The sequence below is a fragment of the Salvia hispanica genome, chromosome 1 (assembly GCF_029641045.1).
Source record: "Salvia hispanica isolate PSC_SH4W2 chromosome 1, Shi_PSC_v1, whole genome shotgun sequence".
NCBI lineage: Eukaryota > Viridiplantae > Streptophyta > Magnoliopsida > Lamiales > Lamiaceae > Salvia > Salvia hispanica.
The window spans coordinates 26588442-26603394 of NC_142692.1; the positions used below are offsets into that span (position 1 = coordinate 26588442).

At 36.9% G+C, this 14953-nt stretch overlaps 3 protein-coding genes across 8 annotated transcripts; all 3 read right to left on the reverse strand.

Moving 5' to 3' along the window:
• Nucleotides 1-938: 938 nt before the first annotated feature.
• Nucleotides 939-4535, reverse strand: LOC125185424 (putative E3 ubiquitin-protein ligase LUL4). 3 transcript variants are annotated; one of them, XM_048081949.2, is made up of 4 exons: nt 3830-4535; nt 2077-2584; nt 1290-1392; nt 939-1199 (listed from the first exon to the last, which is right to left on the reverse strand). In XM_048081949.2, exons 1-4 carry the CDS (start codon nt 4393-4395, stop codon nt 1186-1188), a joined length of 1191 nt encoding a protein of 396 aa, XP_047937906.1. In that variant the 5' UTR covers nt 4396-4535; the 3' UTR covers nt 939-1185. The 3 variants fall into 3 exon arrangements, with proteins under 3 accessions (XP_047937906.1, XP_047937905.1, XP_047937904.1); XM_048081948.2 differs by having other exon boundaries at nt 939-1202; nt 3830-4534; XM_048081947.2 differs by having other exon boundaries at nt 939-1392.
• A 2938-nt stretch (nt 4536-7473) lies between these two features.
• Nucleotides 7474-9365, reverse strand: LOC125222603 (putative transcription factor At3g04930). Of its 2 annotated transcripts, none has more exons than XM_048125308.2 (2): nt 8009-9365; nt 7474-7768 (listed from the first exon to the last, which is right to left on the reverse strand). In XM_048125308.2, exon 1 carries the CDS (start codon nt 9209-9211, stop codon nt 8033-8035), a length of 1179 nt encoding a protein of 392 aa, XP_047981265.1. In that variant the 5' UTR covers nt 9212-9365; the 3' UTR covers nt 7474-7768; nt 8009-8032. The 2 variants fall into 2 exon arrangements, with proteins under 2 accessions (XP_047981265.1, XP_047981264.1); XM_048125307.2 differs by having other exon boundaries at nt 7474-7729; nt 8009-9364.
• A 244-nt stretch (nt 9366-9609) lies between these two features.
• Nucleotides 9610-13868, reverse strand: LOC125218714 (putative N-acetylglucosaminyl-phosphatidylinositol de-N-acetylase). Of its 3 annotated transcripts, none has more exons than XM_089062544.1 (11): nt 13733-13868; nt 13021-13225; nt 12622-12682; nt 12419-12489; nt 11599-11663; nt 11415-11459; nt 11046-11126; nt 10803-10870; nt 10439-10490; nt 10081-10241; nt 9610-9930 (listed from the first exon to the last, which is right to left on the reverse strand). In XM_089062544.1, exons 2-11 carry the CDS (start codon nt 13127-13129, stop codon nt 9864-9866), a joined length of 780 nt encoding a protein of 259 aa, XP_088918670.1. In that variant the 5' UTR covers nt 13130-13225; nt 13733-13868; the 3' UTR covers nt 9610-9863. The 3 variants fall into 3 exon arrangements, with proteins under 3 accessions (XP_088918670.1, XP_047976415.1, XP_047976416.1); XM_048120458.2 differs by having other exon boundaries at nt 12622-12688; XM_048120459.2 differs by having other exon boundaries at nt 12622-12688; nt 13021-13854.
• Nucleotides 13869-14953: the final 1085 nt, after the last annotated feature.

Genomic DNA, 14953 nt, shown 5'->3' on the forward strand with positions numbered 1-14953 from the left:
TAAAATTATTAGTTTGAAATTCATGACATAATATAGGAGGTGTAGCTCAAAAATTCCACAACAAAGTTGTTGGAAATTACTAGTTTGAAACTCATGACATAATATAGGAAGTGTAGCTCAAAAATTCCACAACAAAGTTATTGGAAATTGCTAGTTTGAAATTCGTGACATGATATAGGTGTAGCTCAAAATTCCACAACAAAGTTATTGGTTGTTCTATTCCATTAATATTCTATTCCCGTTAATTCATAAAAATCAAACACAGATATTGGAGGGTTGTACAACTTATTAAGATATACTACTATTAGTTCCATTTTTATTTACATGTTATATTTTATGTGAATATATAATGTCATTTGTACAAATTTGATTATGCACAGTTATTTGTTATTGGGCGAACCATGTAAAATTAATACTAGTATACTATAGTTTGAAATTCATGATATAATATAGGAGGTGTAGCTCAACATTTCCACGTTTTGTCCTGGGAAAATTTCTATTTAGATGCTTCCTGGCAAAACAGAATCATCATCATTTTTCACTAGGAGTATATACAGAAACTTTGAGATTGAAAATTGGATACAATCGTACAACAAATCATAACCACTCAAATTCAATCCGAAGCTTCTGTTTGAATTATTCAAGATTCGAATTTAATAATGCACTACATTTTAAAAAAGCAAATACAGCAGTTTCGTATCAAGTGATTAAAATTCAAGAAGCTGTATAGTATTAAAAAAGTGGACTTCTCTAACACCTTGGATTCATCATTTTGACAAACGACAATGTATCAGGCCAGCTAGAACACTGTTAATAGTAGTAGTAAATAATTTCTGGTGAATAACATAGTAAGATCAAGCACTATTGTGCAAGAGTTATAAAATCAAGCAGAGACCGAATATAAAATCATTTTACACTTTGCATTGCTCGGAAACAGGTACACCAAATCAAATCAAATCAAATCAAAATTAATATAGCAAAGTAAAATATACAAACTTTAGTCAAGTATAAAACACCTTAAACAGTAAACAAAAAAACATAATAAAAAATAGGGATAGAACGAAAAGATTCGGTATGGACTGTACAGATCCTGATGAGAAGTGATTATATTCTTACAAGTAAAATTTGTGTATAGTTACTATTCATAGAGAAGCTAGTGGTTGATGATGGTTGTCCCATGGCAAGCTATGACGCCCCTCCTTCTAAAGGTGCAAATAAGTCCATGAGGAAAAATCCACATGTAGTCACGGAAGAAGAAGCACTACACTAAATATGTGTGGAATCATTACCTTCATCGATCTTGATCTCCAGAAGCTCCTCGATGGGCTGCCGGCACACAGGACATTTATTTGATTGGATCCTCAACTCTTTGGCACAGTCACTGCACAAACACTGCAAAACAGTAAAACTGGATTTATCAGGAGAGCGATAGATAGCACAAGCACTGTGCGCACATGATATCCGCAAGAACAGATATGCCACCAAACGCCAGATGAGGAAATAGGTTTCATTACTGCATCCAGGATTTATCACTAAACACTTTCTTCTTTTGGTTTCCTCGGAGGTTTAACAGCTTTGACTAATTTAAATAGAAGAATGTGAAGTGCTATAAACGCTTTAATAGGCAGCATACTCTGAACAAGATCCCCAGATAGTAGACAAGGTAGAAAACAATAATAGAAACTTTTTATTGTGAACCTTCTGGAATAGCCAGAGGTAGATATGTTATAAGTTTTTGCTCCAATGATGCCTACTAATCTTGTTAGGACTTAGGCACAGGTAAAGAGGCTTTCACAAAACACAAAAGCTAAGGGTCAGTTTCTGTCTTTCTGTAACTAATTTCTTTTGGTTTCAGTTTGAAAAAAAGGGTTTAACTGTATCCCTAATTAGAAAACTGCAGTAGATGGATTAAGATCCCAGAGTTCCAGAGTTGTTCGACAAGGAACTGATTATCAACTTGAACTGGATCAAACTTATTGTCGATGAATTTTCAGCACCCAAAGGCCCATTTACCCGTTTCATTGCATAATCACACTGTCAACAATCAAAAGAAAATGTTACAGTTGAGGAAATTACCATGTGCCTACAGGGTAAGACAGCCGTGTTCTTGTCCTCAGTCAAACAAATTATACATTCTTTTCCTGAGTCAGCGTCGCTGATGGTAGCCTCATCTGAATCACTTATCCCAAAAATCTCACGCAACTCATACCGTGCACCATCAATTGCTAAAATCTGCTTTATTACTTTCACTTGAAAACTCCCGTCTTCCTTCTTTTGTAGGACAGCCTGAGTGATCTGAGCATTAGGAGATGCATTTAGAACTTCCTCTTTTGAACCCCCATCCACAGGTGCCGATGCTAGATATGACTCTGCTACTATAACAAGTGGATATATATCTTCTCCTGGCACAGGCTTTGACAGGTCATCGGTATCAAAGAAGCCTAAGTCCACACCGGTTCCTGAAGGCTGGCAGAACTTTTGCCCTAGTCCTTTCTGAAATGGGATTTGAACTGGCAATATCTCTGGATAAACTGGAGAGAATTTACAGTTCTCCCCCTCCTTAGCAAAATAGAAGATGGTAATTCTACAGTAAAAGATTAAAATTAGATTGGTCGGGGGCCAAGCCTCTGAAGTATACATAACACATCCATAAGGCAACGATTACACATAATCATAGTATAGCATCAATACATTAGCTACATAGTGGGATTCTGTATCATATACTTTCATGATATTTAGAGATTAATAAGGTTTCAAGCTTAGCAAGGAGAATGCTAGATACACCAACAGATACGATCTTATCATCATCAGCATTTATAGTATTCATGGTAAGGTTACAGGGATATCCATGTAGTACAGAAATTCACAATCTAACATGATGCATTATTTTACATGCAAAAGATGATCAGCTAAACTCTAATTCAAAGTATTGAAGTGTACTAACCCTCTATTCAGAGGACTACTATTTTCCACATTATTATCGTTCAAAAGGACGAAGAATCCTCTTAACTTCATAATAGTTTGACCTTCTGAGCAAATGAATCAAATACTAAGATGTTATAAATTAATCCCAGACACAATCTTAAGTTCAGCAAAGCCTCATTTGATCGTCTGATAGGTAAACAAGTTTGGTTAGAGATTGGACTGTTGAACTTGGGGTATCAACTGCACACTCCTTGTTTGACAAGTGTGACTGAGTTCACAAAACTTTTCATGTGAAGCTTATTCAAGTTATGTCTGCTATTAACAATATAATCGGTGCAGGGACTACAAGCAATTCTAGTTAAATCTCTAATCACAATGCAATTCTGTTGGTATTGCTAACTACAAGAAACAAAATATGTAAGAGTCAGTAACAAAACTCCCGGGAAAAAATAGCATGACCCACCCCATCAGCAGACAAACATTTCACAAACCATAACCAAATACATGAAGTGATTATCTTAAGACAATCCTACTAATTCCAGGATAATCTAGCCGCCAACAACTACAATTTATCAACTTACGACAACTGCAAGCCATTGTGATCAACTTCTCATGGCTGCAAATAATTCAAGTGATCAACATACTACAACTACAAGCCATCGTGATCAACTTGTTAGTTTCTTTTATCTGTAATCTAGATAAGTTAATTATGCCTTAACCAGTTTCATTGATTAATGTAGATCTGATCCCCTTCTAGGCTCCTCCCAAAACAGGCTACAGACAAAAATTCTCATCAAAACAAAGGGAAAATGAAAGCAACATCAGAAAAAGCATTTATCAAGGCAAGCACACGATACAGTATTGAGCAGCAACAGGAATTCCAAAATTCGAATCCAATCCCTACCTTCCATCAACCAAGGCATCAAAAGTGAAGGTAATCAAGTGGCAATCGGAAGCGAGATCATCCAATTGAAGCCTAATTGTGTCTTTGTGAACATTCACATCGTTCTTAACCTTCTTAGCGCTCTGGTGATCGACGTAGGGAGCAGGCTGCTGCAGCTGCGGGAGGGGCGCGGCGGCGGACGGGCCCCAGGCGCTGATCTGGGGAGCGTAATAAGGGCGGTAGTTGTAGTGGCCCATCAGGTTAACCGGAGGCCTGGAGTAGTAGCCGGAGAAGTTGTAACCGTAGTTGTAGGGCGGCGGAAGAGGCGGGGGAGGGGGGGCGTAAGGGGGCGGCAGCGCGGGATAAGGGGCGGGTGAGTGGGGGGCGTTGGCGGCGAAAGCATAGCTTGTTGGATTGCAGGAGGGAGGCGGCGATGGTTGTTGTGACGGTGTTGGAGTTGGTGGGGGGTGGGTGAAGGGGGGAGGGGGGTTTGAGGAGGTAGAGGGTGGGGAGTGGATTAGCTGCTGATGGTGGTGGTGGAATTGCTGATCGTCGTGGCGGCGCCTTTTACTGAAGGAGATGCCCATATTTGTAGCCGGAAGCGGCGGAGGAATAAAAGTCGACGTTTGAAAGAGGAATCGACCTCTTCTCTTCTAGTATTGGCAACACCGCGTATAATTGGATATTTCAGAGATTTTTCGACTTGTACTTCTATTTGCCAAAGATTTTGGGAAATCAATTTTGCATTACATCTTCTTCTTCTTATTATTATTATATTTATAAAAGTGATACCCTCCTATCTCCTAAAAAATGAAATTTTAGAAATATCACAAATATTAATATAAAATTAATAAAGCTAAAAAAGGAAATAAAATAGTATCAATGAATAATGAAAATATGAAACTCACTTCATTAGTAATAATATTTGATGGAAAATAAAATTAAAAGAAAAGAGTAATTTTGGATTACTTTCTAAAATGGCATAAAATATTTTTTTTATGATAAAAAGTGTTTTTTATTTTTTAAATGCAAAGAGACTATAAACTTCACTACCAATAATAAATTATATTTTATTCTAAATTATATATGAAAATGAATGCGGATCGATGATCTATGACGTGCTCACGGATTATCCACTGTCGATCCCAGATTGGCCTGGGGATCGACGGTTGTTCTTCCCGTTGTTGTTCCTCCACGTGCAATGCGTAGTCCAACATGGCTCGCTCTAAGAGCTCATGTATCTCGTTGCCGGAGCTATCGTCGTTCATTTTGAGTAGAGAAAGAAGTGTGTTGTGAAGTGGGTGTGGGTGTGAATTAAAATGGGAGAAGTGGTATTTATAGTGTGAATCTTGAAATTAAAAATGTAAAAAAAAATTGCACCATAGACGGTTTGATCCGGCCGTCAGCACTGCAATGGGCGGATCGACCCGAGATATCGGGTGTTGGGGGAGCGCCGTGAATCAACGCATACTCTGCAACGGGGGACGACCGAACTGCCAATCGATCGACGGTGAGAACATCCCCCATTGTGAATGCTCTTATTTGGGGACAAAATAAAAAAATTGTGTCATCTTAATTGAGACAGGGAGTATTAAATTAGATTGAGGATATTGATGAAAGTAAAAATTATTATAATATATAAATGAGAAAGAAATTAATGGAGCATACTGTATTAAAAGATTAAATTAAGTTGGATTGAAAGTTAATTATACTGTATACCTTAGGTGGCGTTCGGTTGTCATGACTAATAATCATGAGATTATCCATCTAGCATTAAGTTGTGGGATTATTTTAGTTAGAGGATCCCCTGCTGTGGGGATAAACACAGCACCACATGCTGTGGCATGAAACGGCGTAGTTTTACTCTCATTAATATACTCAGCAGCAATTTTGTTCTCAATTGATTCGATTTATAATAAGTAATTAATTCATTTCCTTCCTCTTTTCTATGTACATATTATACTGATCAACTTTTTGTTCAAACTTTTTCTATTGCTTAATATCATTATTTCATACTTAACTTTTTTCCACTTAATTTACATTAATAAAGTAAATGTTTTTGAAATTATTTGTAATTAATTGTGATTTATATTTTTCTTTTTTTTTAGGTACCATTTGTTCAAATCTTATATATTGTTGATGGACATATTTCAATTGAGTTTCAATTCTACTCTCTCCATCCTATAAAAATATCAGGAGAAATAACCTATAACATCTCCTACTACGTCTTCTACTGCACATACAGACATAAGTGATGGTGGGGACGAAGGAAAATAACTTGATATACATGAATAATAAATTGGAATAACTTTCCATACCATATTTTTATGGGACGAACGAAAATGAAAAGTGCACATATTTTTATGAGACAGAGAGAGTATATTTTAATGGTGATATAAGTTGTAAATAACTCGATATATATGAGTAATAAATTGGGATAATTTTCCATAAATGAAAATCCCTATATTTTTATGGGACGAACGAAAATTAAAATTGCGCATATTATTATGGGACGAAGGGAGTATATTTTTATTTAGGCACTCACTGAAGTGGAAGTATTATTTTATACCCCCCCCCCTTCCCATAAAAATATGGGCAATAGGTATGGCAGGAAAATTAAGACAAAATTGGTAAAATAAGAGAGAGGATGAGAATGATATGCTAAAGTAAGAGAGATTAGGAGGAGAATGGTAGTTAAAACTGTGGTAGTGGATGGTGAGACCTACATTATTAAATGGATATAAATTTCTAAAACTTGAATGCACATATTTTTATGGAACGGACAAAAATGGAAAGTGCACATATTTTTATGGGATGGAGAGAGTACTATCTATTATCTATTGTCAACTAGTACTATTAATTAGGTAATATTGTTTTTGAACTTTGATTTATAATATGACGGAACATGTTCTCAGATGATAGCATTAGCGAAAAAAATATGAAGAAAGATATTATGTATAATATGTACAGATAAAATGAAGAAAAGGAAAAGAACTAATAAATAAAAAATTGCATGAATTAAGTATGAAAATGAAATTATTGGCGATAGAAATTGATGTATATGAGAAAACTGATACTCCATTAAGCAATAGAAAAGGTTTGAACAAAAAGTTGATCAGTATAATATGTACATAGATAAGAGGAATGAAAAATAAATTAATTATTATAAATCGAATCAATTGAGAACAAAATTGCTACTGAGATTATTAATGAGAGTAAAACTACTACTAATGAGAGTAAAACTACGCCGTTTCATGCCACAACACGTGGTGTTGTGTTTATCCCCACGGCAGGGAATCTTATCCCCTATGACTAATTATCATAAGAATATTCATCTAGGATGAAGTTGAGGGATCAATCTTATGAACCAAACATAATACTACATATTTAATCATGGAATTTAGTCTTGTCAACCAAATACCCCATTAGTGCAGCAAAAAGTATTTTTTAGGTTTTTGAACTTGATTTGAAGCAGCAAATGAACTTTTGCTCGACGATGTTTGTCATTTGTGGGCTACAGCTTATAAATTACGATACCCGATTGATATTGGTGAGCAAAAGAGATTGCAAATATACCATCGAATACCTTTGTGTATAACCTTTTTGCTTTCGTTCAAATGCCAGATAGTATGAGAAATTCTTTGGTTAATGAAAAACAAGGCATATGGAATTCATAACTTCACATAATTTATTTGCAAACAAAGCTTGCTTCATCAAAATTTACAACTACTTTTTGCATCAAGTTTTCCAGATAAATAAACTAAGGTAGGTAGAAAACGTTTACATCTGATACCTCCTCCACAAAGTTGAGCTATGCTCATATGAGTATTACTCTCTGACTAAGCTAAGCAACCAACACTGTTACACTAACCAAGTATCCATTTCGCATCCACCATGTAAACAGTAGAAGACGACGACGCCCTGGAAATTTCACAAACCCATGCTTATCAAACAAAGAAACTGCAAACACATTTGGTTTGAAACAGGATTCTAATTCAGCATATGCATTTCATGTGTGGAAAGAAGCAAAATGAAGAACATAATCACCAATCTCAAATCAGTATTTTATCGATCATAGCCTAAGCATGAGCTGCAGTTCCACACTTATCAACAATCATCCAAATCAAATAATCTACATATAATATAACAAGAACCCAAAGTAGTTTTAATAAAGTAGGACAAACAAGAAACACTACTTACTGCCCCAAGGAAGAATTGCACCGATCAATTCCCCGTGGACCTAAGCTCCTGCAGTTGGTCCCTAATCTCATCCTGCACCAGCTCCAGCCGCTTCGAGAACACCTCCAACTCCAGTATTTGCTGCTTCCTCCACCGCTCTTTATCTCCCCCCATGCTTGTCCCGAAGCACAAGGGTATCGGGCTTCGTCCCAATCCGAACCCATTTCCACAGCACGGCGACCCGTTGCTGTTCAGATTAGGGCTCATCGAATTGCTTAGTAGCTCTTTGAATATTGGCGATAGGCAACTCTTCACAGTCTCTTCGATCACGCCGGATAACGACCCTGTTATCCCCAATCCAATTACCGGAGCAGCCATAGGCGCCACGGCCGATACAGGCTGAGCGTTGCTGATGTTGATGTTGGTGGCGTTGTGTTGCTTCTCCTCCAATTTCACTGCTCCGACACGGTTCCTCTTCCTGGAGCGCGGAGTTTTGGCGTTAATATCAATGCCGTTTAGGTTGGGGCTCTGGCAATCGAGAAAATTATTGAAATTAGGGTTGTTGAGGGAGTCGTCGTCCTCGTCGATCGGCACAGGAGCGGCGCGGTAGGCAGCAGCGCCATTGACGGCGGTGTTGCCCCAAATTTTGGAGGAGATTTCGAAGGTGGCCTGCTCGTGGGGGGTCTTGAAGGCGTGGTCCTTGCCAGTGCCGAATTTACCGATGACGTTGCGGTACTTCTTTTTGAGGCGACGCAGCTTCTCGACAAGCTGGTTCTTATTGAAATCGAGCTGGAATTTGTTCCTGATCTGATCGTAGAAGGCGGTGGTGTCGTGGTGGTGCTGGGAGGAGGTGTGGGGGCCGCGGTGCTGGGTGGTGTAATCGAGGAAGCCCTGGAGCAGCTCAATTTCGTCCTCATCGGTCCAGAGGCGCTGGAAGAGCTTCCGCGATTCGTCGGGCGGTGGGGGAGGGGGTTTCTTCGCAGGGACAGAGATCTCCGGCTGGTGGTGGTGGGGATCGGGGAGGCCGGGGACAGCAATGGTTACCTGAGCGGCGGAGAGGGGCGGGGGAGGACGATCGGGGGCGGCGGGAGCGACGGGGGCTGAGGAGGCGGAATCGTCGTCGTAGTGGTCGAAGCTCTCGCCGTCGTCGTCTTCATCGTCGTCGAGGAGGTCCTCGTCCTCGTGGAAGACGATGGGGGCGGCGGGGTCGTCGGCGGAGGCCATCGGCTAGGTTTAGGTTTGGGGGAATTGGGGGCTCACAACGAGGCTGGCAGTCGCATGGTGTGTAATTGGTGGGTTTGGTATGGACTTCCAAACCAAAACCAAAACCAAAACCGAAACCAAGTGGGCTGAACGCTTCACCACACGCCACCTACGCTATGCTAGCTAATCCGATTCTATTGTAAGTTTGTAACTAAAAATTAAAAACCCACTTTCCCTTCAACTTTTACCAAATCCTCGTGGTGGTTTTTTAGTTTATTTCAATTAAATTGATTCTTTTTATTTGGTGGAGTATAAATGTTATTGTGTATGAAATTATGTCATTTGTGAAACTGAAATCTTAAAAGGTGGCTAGAGATTTGGTTCCAGACATGTAGTAGTACTGTTTTTAAAAAATTAAGTCATCCAAAAAGATAAATATATGTTGGCACCAAGCCACAAATCGTCATAGCCATTTCATCATAAGTCCAAACTCCAAACACACTAAAAACTCGTTATTCAAAACTAATGTTGTGGAATAGAAATGAAAACAGCGCTAATCTCTATTATCATGTATCAGTTCATTCCACTCACCAATCACCATGGGTGATGTAGTAAGACCATAAATCATAGCTCCGTGACCTCCATCTAGACCAATGTACCTTCGGCTGCAGACTTACGACATCTTCTTAAGGGTGCTAACATAAGTACAACTTGAAAATGTTACAAAAAGTTTGCGGAACCTGCATTAGAAATTAAAACCAAAAGAAAGAATTAGTATAAATATATGCACCAGAAATTGAAAAAGAAAAAAATTGATATGAGTTCACTGTTAAATTATAGGAGTAATAAAGATGCCAAATAAGTCGATGAAAGGAACAAGAAAGACGAACCAAACCCATTGGCTGGAGTGTTGAGCCATAGCTGCATAACTTTTACGGAGATCTAAGTTAAGCAAGCAATGTGATAGTCCATCTTTATCAAGTCGGCTAAGCATGATGGATAACCAAATGTCTACTGGTCCGATGTACTTGCGCACTATGTTAGGGCTTATCTGGAAATGATGAAAACTTGTCAAAATACTTGGTCCAAAATCCAAATATTGTACTAGTAAAGCTTATTAAGACTTGAAAAATATGTGGGACCAATTTCGGACTTTAAGATACTCTATTACATAAGCACGATTTACAAATGTTGAACTGAAACATCTAAATCATAAATCTAGATTTCAAAATGACAAGGATAGCTTACAATCTCCCAGGCCTCGAGATGTCTTCCCCCCAAGGCATCATCCATTAGCTTTCTGGGTCACAAAGAAAAGAAGCTTATTAGTGTCAAGTTCCTCACCTAATGCCTCCAACATAATTGCAGTTAATAGTCCTAGGATATGTATTGGTTGAAAAAAAATAATGAACCACCATCCCAATACAATCTTTTTAAATAAAAGAAAAACTAAAAGATGCACTCATCTCATTGAGCAATCTCACAGATTGACATGTTGCTCAATGCTACAAGAATTTCCTTAATTTCCGATTTACACATGCACACAACACCGGAACTTCTCTTAATTGACATATGGCCAAAAGAGCATAACCTATGAGTTTCTTGCTCTTACCTTACTCCTTGATGAACGTCACAGTGGTTGCAATGACCCGAGATACCGTAATTGTCAAATGTAATGATCTAGAAACGAAAACACAAGAGCTTAGCAGAATACCGGATCAATATACTGAAGAATGAGTACAGGTCCTACCAGATGGAGGCTCCACCAGCACAAATGACTCAAAATAGCAACATTAGTGTCCATTGAGTGGAGAAGTAGAGATAATCAGGACATTCTAACCAAAAGAAATCTTACCAAGTCAATAGAATGGGTACGAGTTTCCTCATTAATGATGCTAGCCAACAAATCCCAGTTCCACACATTGCCAAAACCATCCTAGTAGTAGTATGTAACCTAACATTATGTTAGCACCTGAAATAAATAGAAAATACTCCCTCTGTCCCACTTAAAGCAAAGGGTTTCTTTTTCAGCATGGGATTTTATGCAGTGTTGTTTTGTGAGTTGAGTGGAGAGAGAATGAAGTAGGAGAGATAAAGTATATGATTGCGATTCCATTTTAGGAAATGTGTTGCTTTAGGTGAGCATCCCAAAAAGGAAAATGAGTCACTTTAAATGGGACAGAGGGATTATGTGCCAACATATGAGAGAGATTTCTAAAGAAACCTGCAAATCTGGGTGATCTAGTACGGTCACTTGCTGTGCTGGAATCTACATATAATGCAATTGGAGTGATTTTTGGAAAAAAAAAATAATCAGGAACCATATAGAAAGCATTCACGATGAAATTAGGAGAATATCCCTGCAATGATATACATATTGATAACAAACCAAAAGTCAAAATACAAACCTTGAGAACCACGGAGGCCAGCTGTAACTCTTCTTTTCTAACACTTCCCATGCCATCTGCATTGCCTACACTACCACCAGGCACCAAGTGTTGTAAGGTTTGAGAAAATTCACAAAACCTAGGAGAAAAATATTCTGTAGTACTAACTAATCAAATATGTTTACAAACAATAAATTGGTTTTGGTCTATGTTAACAGCTAAATTTCATTTTAAATATGACATACGTATGTGAGCTCTGGTATAAAAAAATGAAATCCCTCTAACACACCATAAGCGCCGCCCCACCATAGGCGAGGTGCTTCATTTTTGCACTCTTTTTGGATAAATAATAGATAATGTAAAGTAAGAGAGAATATTGTAGAGTAGAGTCTTATCTACATTTTGTTATCTCTTACTAACACTTTCTGCACTTTAATTATTTTATATCCTGATATCCTCTGATTTTAGAAGGAACGGCCGTAGGAGTGCTATTAGGCTGATAAGGTTGATGGTTTTATTTCTGTCAATTGAATACTATGCTTAAAAAGAAACCAAAACTGTCAGTAATCCTTAGAAAACTTCACAACACTTTCTTGCATGGATTTAGCAGTAAATCTTTTCAGTTACAAGTGGTTCAAAAATTGCTCAAGAAAGTTTCATGACATCTACAAATAAAGTCCAATGATTCTGGAAACTGTCATGATGAAGTAATGATTACTTTTTTACAACATTGTTAGTTACAAATTTTGGTAGTTCAGGATTCAGGGATAACAAATATTGAGTGGGGTAAAATTCTATTGGCATATTATGAAAATTGTACAAGTACATGTGGCAGCATTACCAGTTGACATGCAAAGTATGTGTACATTATGATGCCTGGAAGTCAGGTAATTAATCACAGGAGCAAAGAACCTGCATGCATGGAACAATAAACGATACATTAAACCCAAATGGGACCGAGCACAAGAAAGATACAGAACAAGTGATCAATAAATCATAAGTGGTGCTTGACATCAAATGGCAATAACAAAATTTCAATCTTACATAGACTCATCATCAGGATGAGCAATAACCACCAAGACATTTCTCCTTCTAGAACTAGCACCTGTCACTCAAGAAACCAACAAAAAACATTCAAGTATTGTATATATGTGTATATACGACCAATCACAGAGCACATTTATTGATTGCTGATGAGCATACCAAGTTTCTTTTTGGAGAATGAATAAAACAGTAATTAAGAAGCATCAAAAACTTGTTTGCAGCCTGGTGTTGTGATGCACAGTGCATCCACCATATTTCAAACGTAATTAGGATTTATTATTCCACAACTATGGTTTATTAATCACAACTGGGATTTAACAAGGGTAAATGCACCAAAGTGAGCCTTGTTTTGAAATGTTGCAGTTCATCACATGCTCATGGACAAAAACCATGAATTACCATCATTTAAGAATGCTGATTTTGAAGCGGACATAGATTCCAGAAAAACTTTGCAGAGAGAAGCAAACCAGAGCACTAGCACTGCTAAGATTAAGGCTATCCATGTCATGTTTGATTCTTCACAGGAATATGAGATCGAATGTAGCTGCTATCAGTCACTGAGGCATTTCATCGAGCAACTTCAGCTCAAGATCCTCAGTAAAGCCTGAACAAACATCAAATATAATAAGAATATGATGCGTGTAAAGAAAGGAAGATGGCCAACAACAAGAAGCTAACGCATCCGTCAGTTACGAACTTAGCTGGCTTAGTGAGCGTGAAAATGAAATGCATTGTGTATACACACATTACATCAATGAATGCAAATATGTTTATTTTCTATATCACATCTTATATCCGTTAGCTCTACAAGCTCTCTAAGTTCCAGTTCTTCCGACTGATTCTCGATGGCCATTCTCCGATCCCCGGCGATCCTGAATTCTACGGCAACTATGTACCAGAATAGAACGTAGTTGCCAAGAAATACCAGCACCGTAATAGGCATACCGCAGTCAAAAGTGAGAATTTCAATAGCCAATCATCAATTGGGTTATGAATGAAAATAAAATTTGAATAAATGGTTGAGGGAGCTATTCGTGATATTCCAAGTATACTTTTTATGGTTAAATAATGTTTCAAAAAACAATTATGTCCAGAGCAAAGAAAGCCTGACCGGAGAGCCGATCTTAGGCGGCGGAGTTGGTCGGGCCGCCGTGAAGGTGGGTGGCAGCGGCGGGCGGATCTGGTGTTTCAGTGGCGATTCCAGTCTTCCAGTTGCAGACTTCTCCAACTGCAATTAGCTTTGGCATTTTTTATTTATTTTCTTTTCTTTTTTATTTTTTAAAATAAATTTAATTTAAATATTTTCTGAGGAGTAATATTTTTCAATTTATCACTTTACAAACTTTCAATTTTTTCTATCTTTCTTCTGAATTTTAATTTTTCACTATAAATACTTGAATTTTGAGTTTTTTTTACAATAAATATACCAAACTTTGAGATTTTCTAAAATTTCAACTTAAAAGTTTGAGATTTTCTGACTATTTTCTAACGGAAGATTTTTTCTAAATTATTTAATATCCAACACTTTCTTTTACATTTAGACATGCGTATTAATCTTTACTAGTTTTAACCCACGTGCGATGCACGACGGAAAATTTTTTCTGTTATACACAGTTTTAAATTCTTAATTGATTATTTAAAATAAGAAATAATATAACTAAATAGTATTTAAAAATAAAAAAATATATATATTGTACTACTATATAATAACAATTCAATAGATATATGCTCCTCAATTTATTTTATACATAAACACATAAAATTAAACATATTTGAAATGGAGTGAAGACAAACACAATTATTTGGACAACGATGAAGAGACTATATCAATTGTTGACACTTTTGAAAAACAATCCTTCCTATTTCTATACTAAAAATAATGTAAATCACACTTTTAACTAAATAATAAATTGATAACTCATAATATTGAAAAAGTCAAAATTATGACCATAAAAAAATTCAAATGATAAACTACACAAAAAACATTACATTAATTGGTTGAATTAACACTATTATATTAATGAATAATAATGATAACTCTTTTGAACGTTTATAACGTTTATCTTTATTTATTGCACTTTTAAACGTGGTTTGTTGGAACATGAAACATATATACTCGATCTACTATTTTTTATACTACTTTATAATGTTAAATACAACAAATTTTCTTTTTGTAAAAATATAGTTCTTAATAGTATAATATATATCTTACTCAGCATGATCACCTATAGATAAGATAATTAGATTTTAATATAAAATCAGTTGTATCCCAGACTAATTAAGTGTCAAATCCTAATTTCAACAATAATATTATTAGTAAACAAAAAATTGG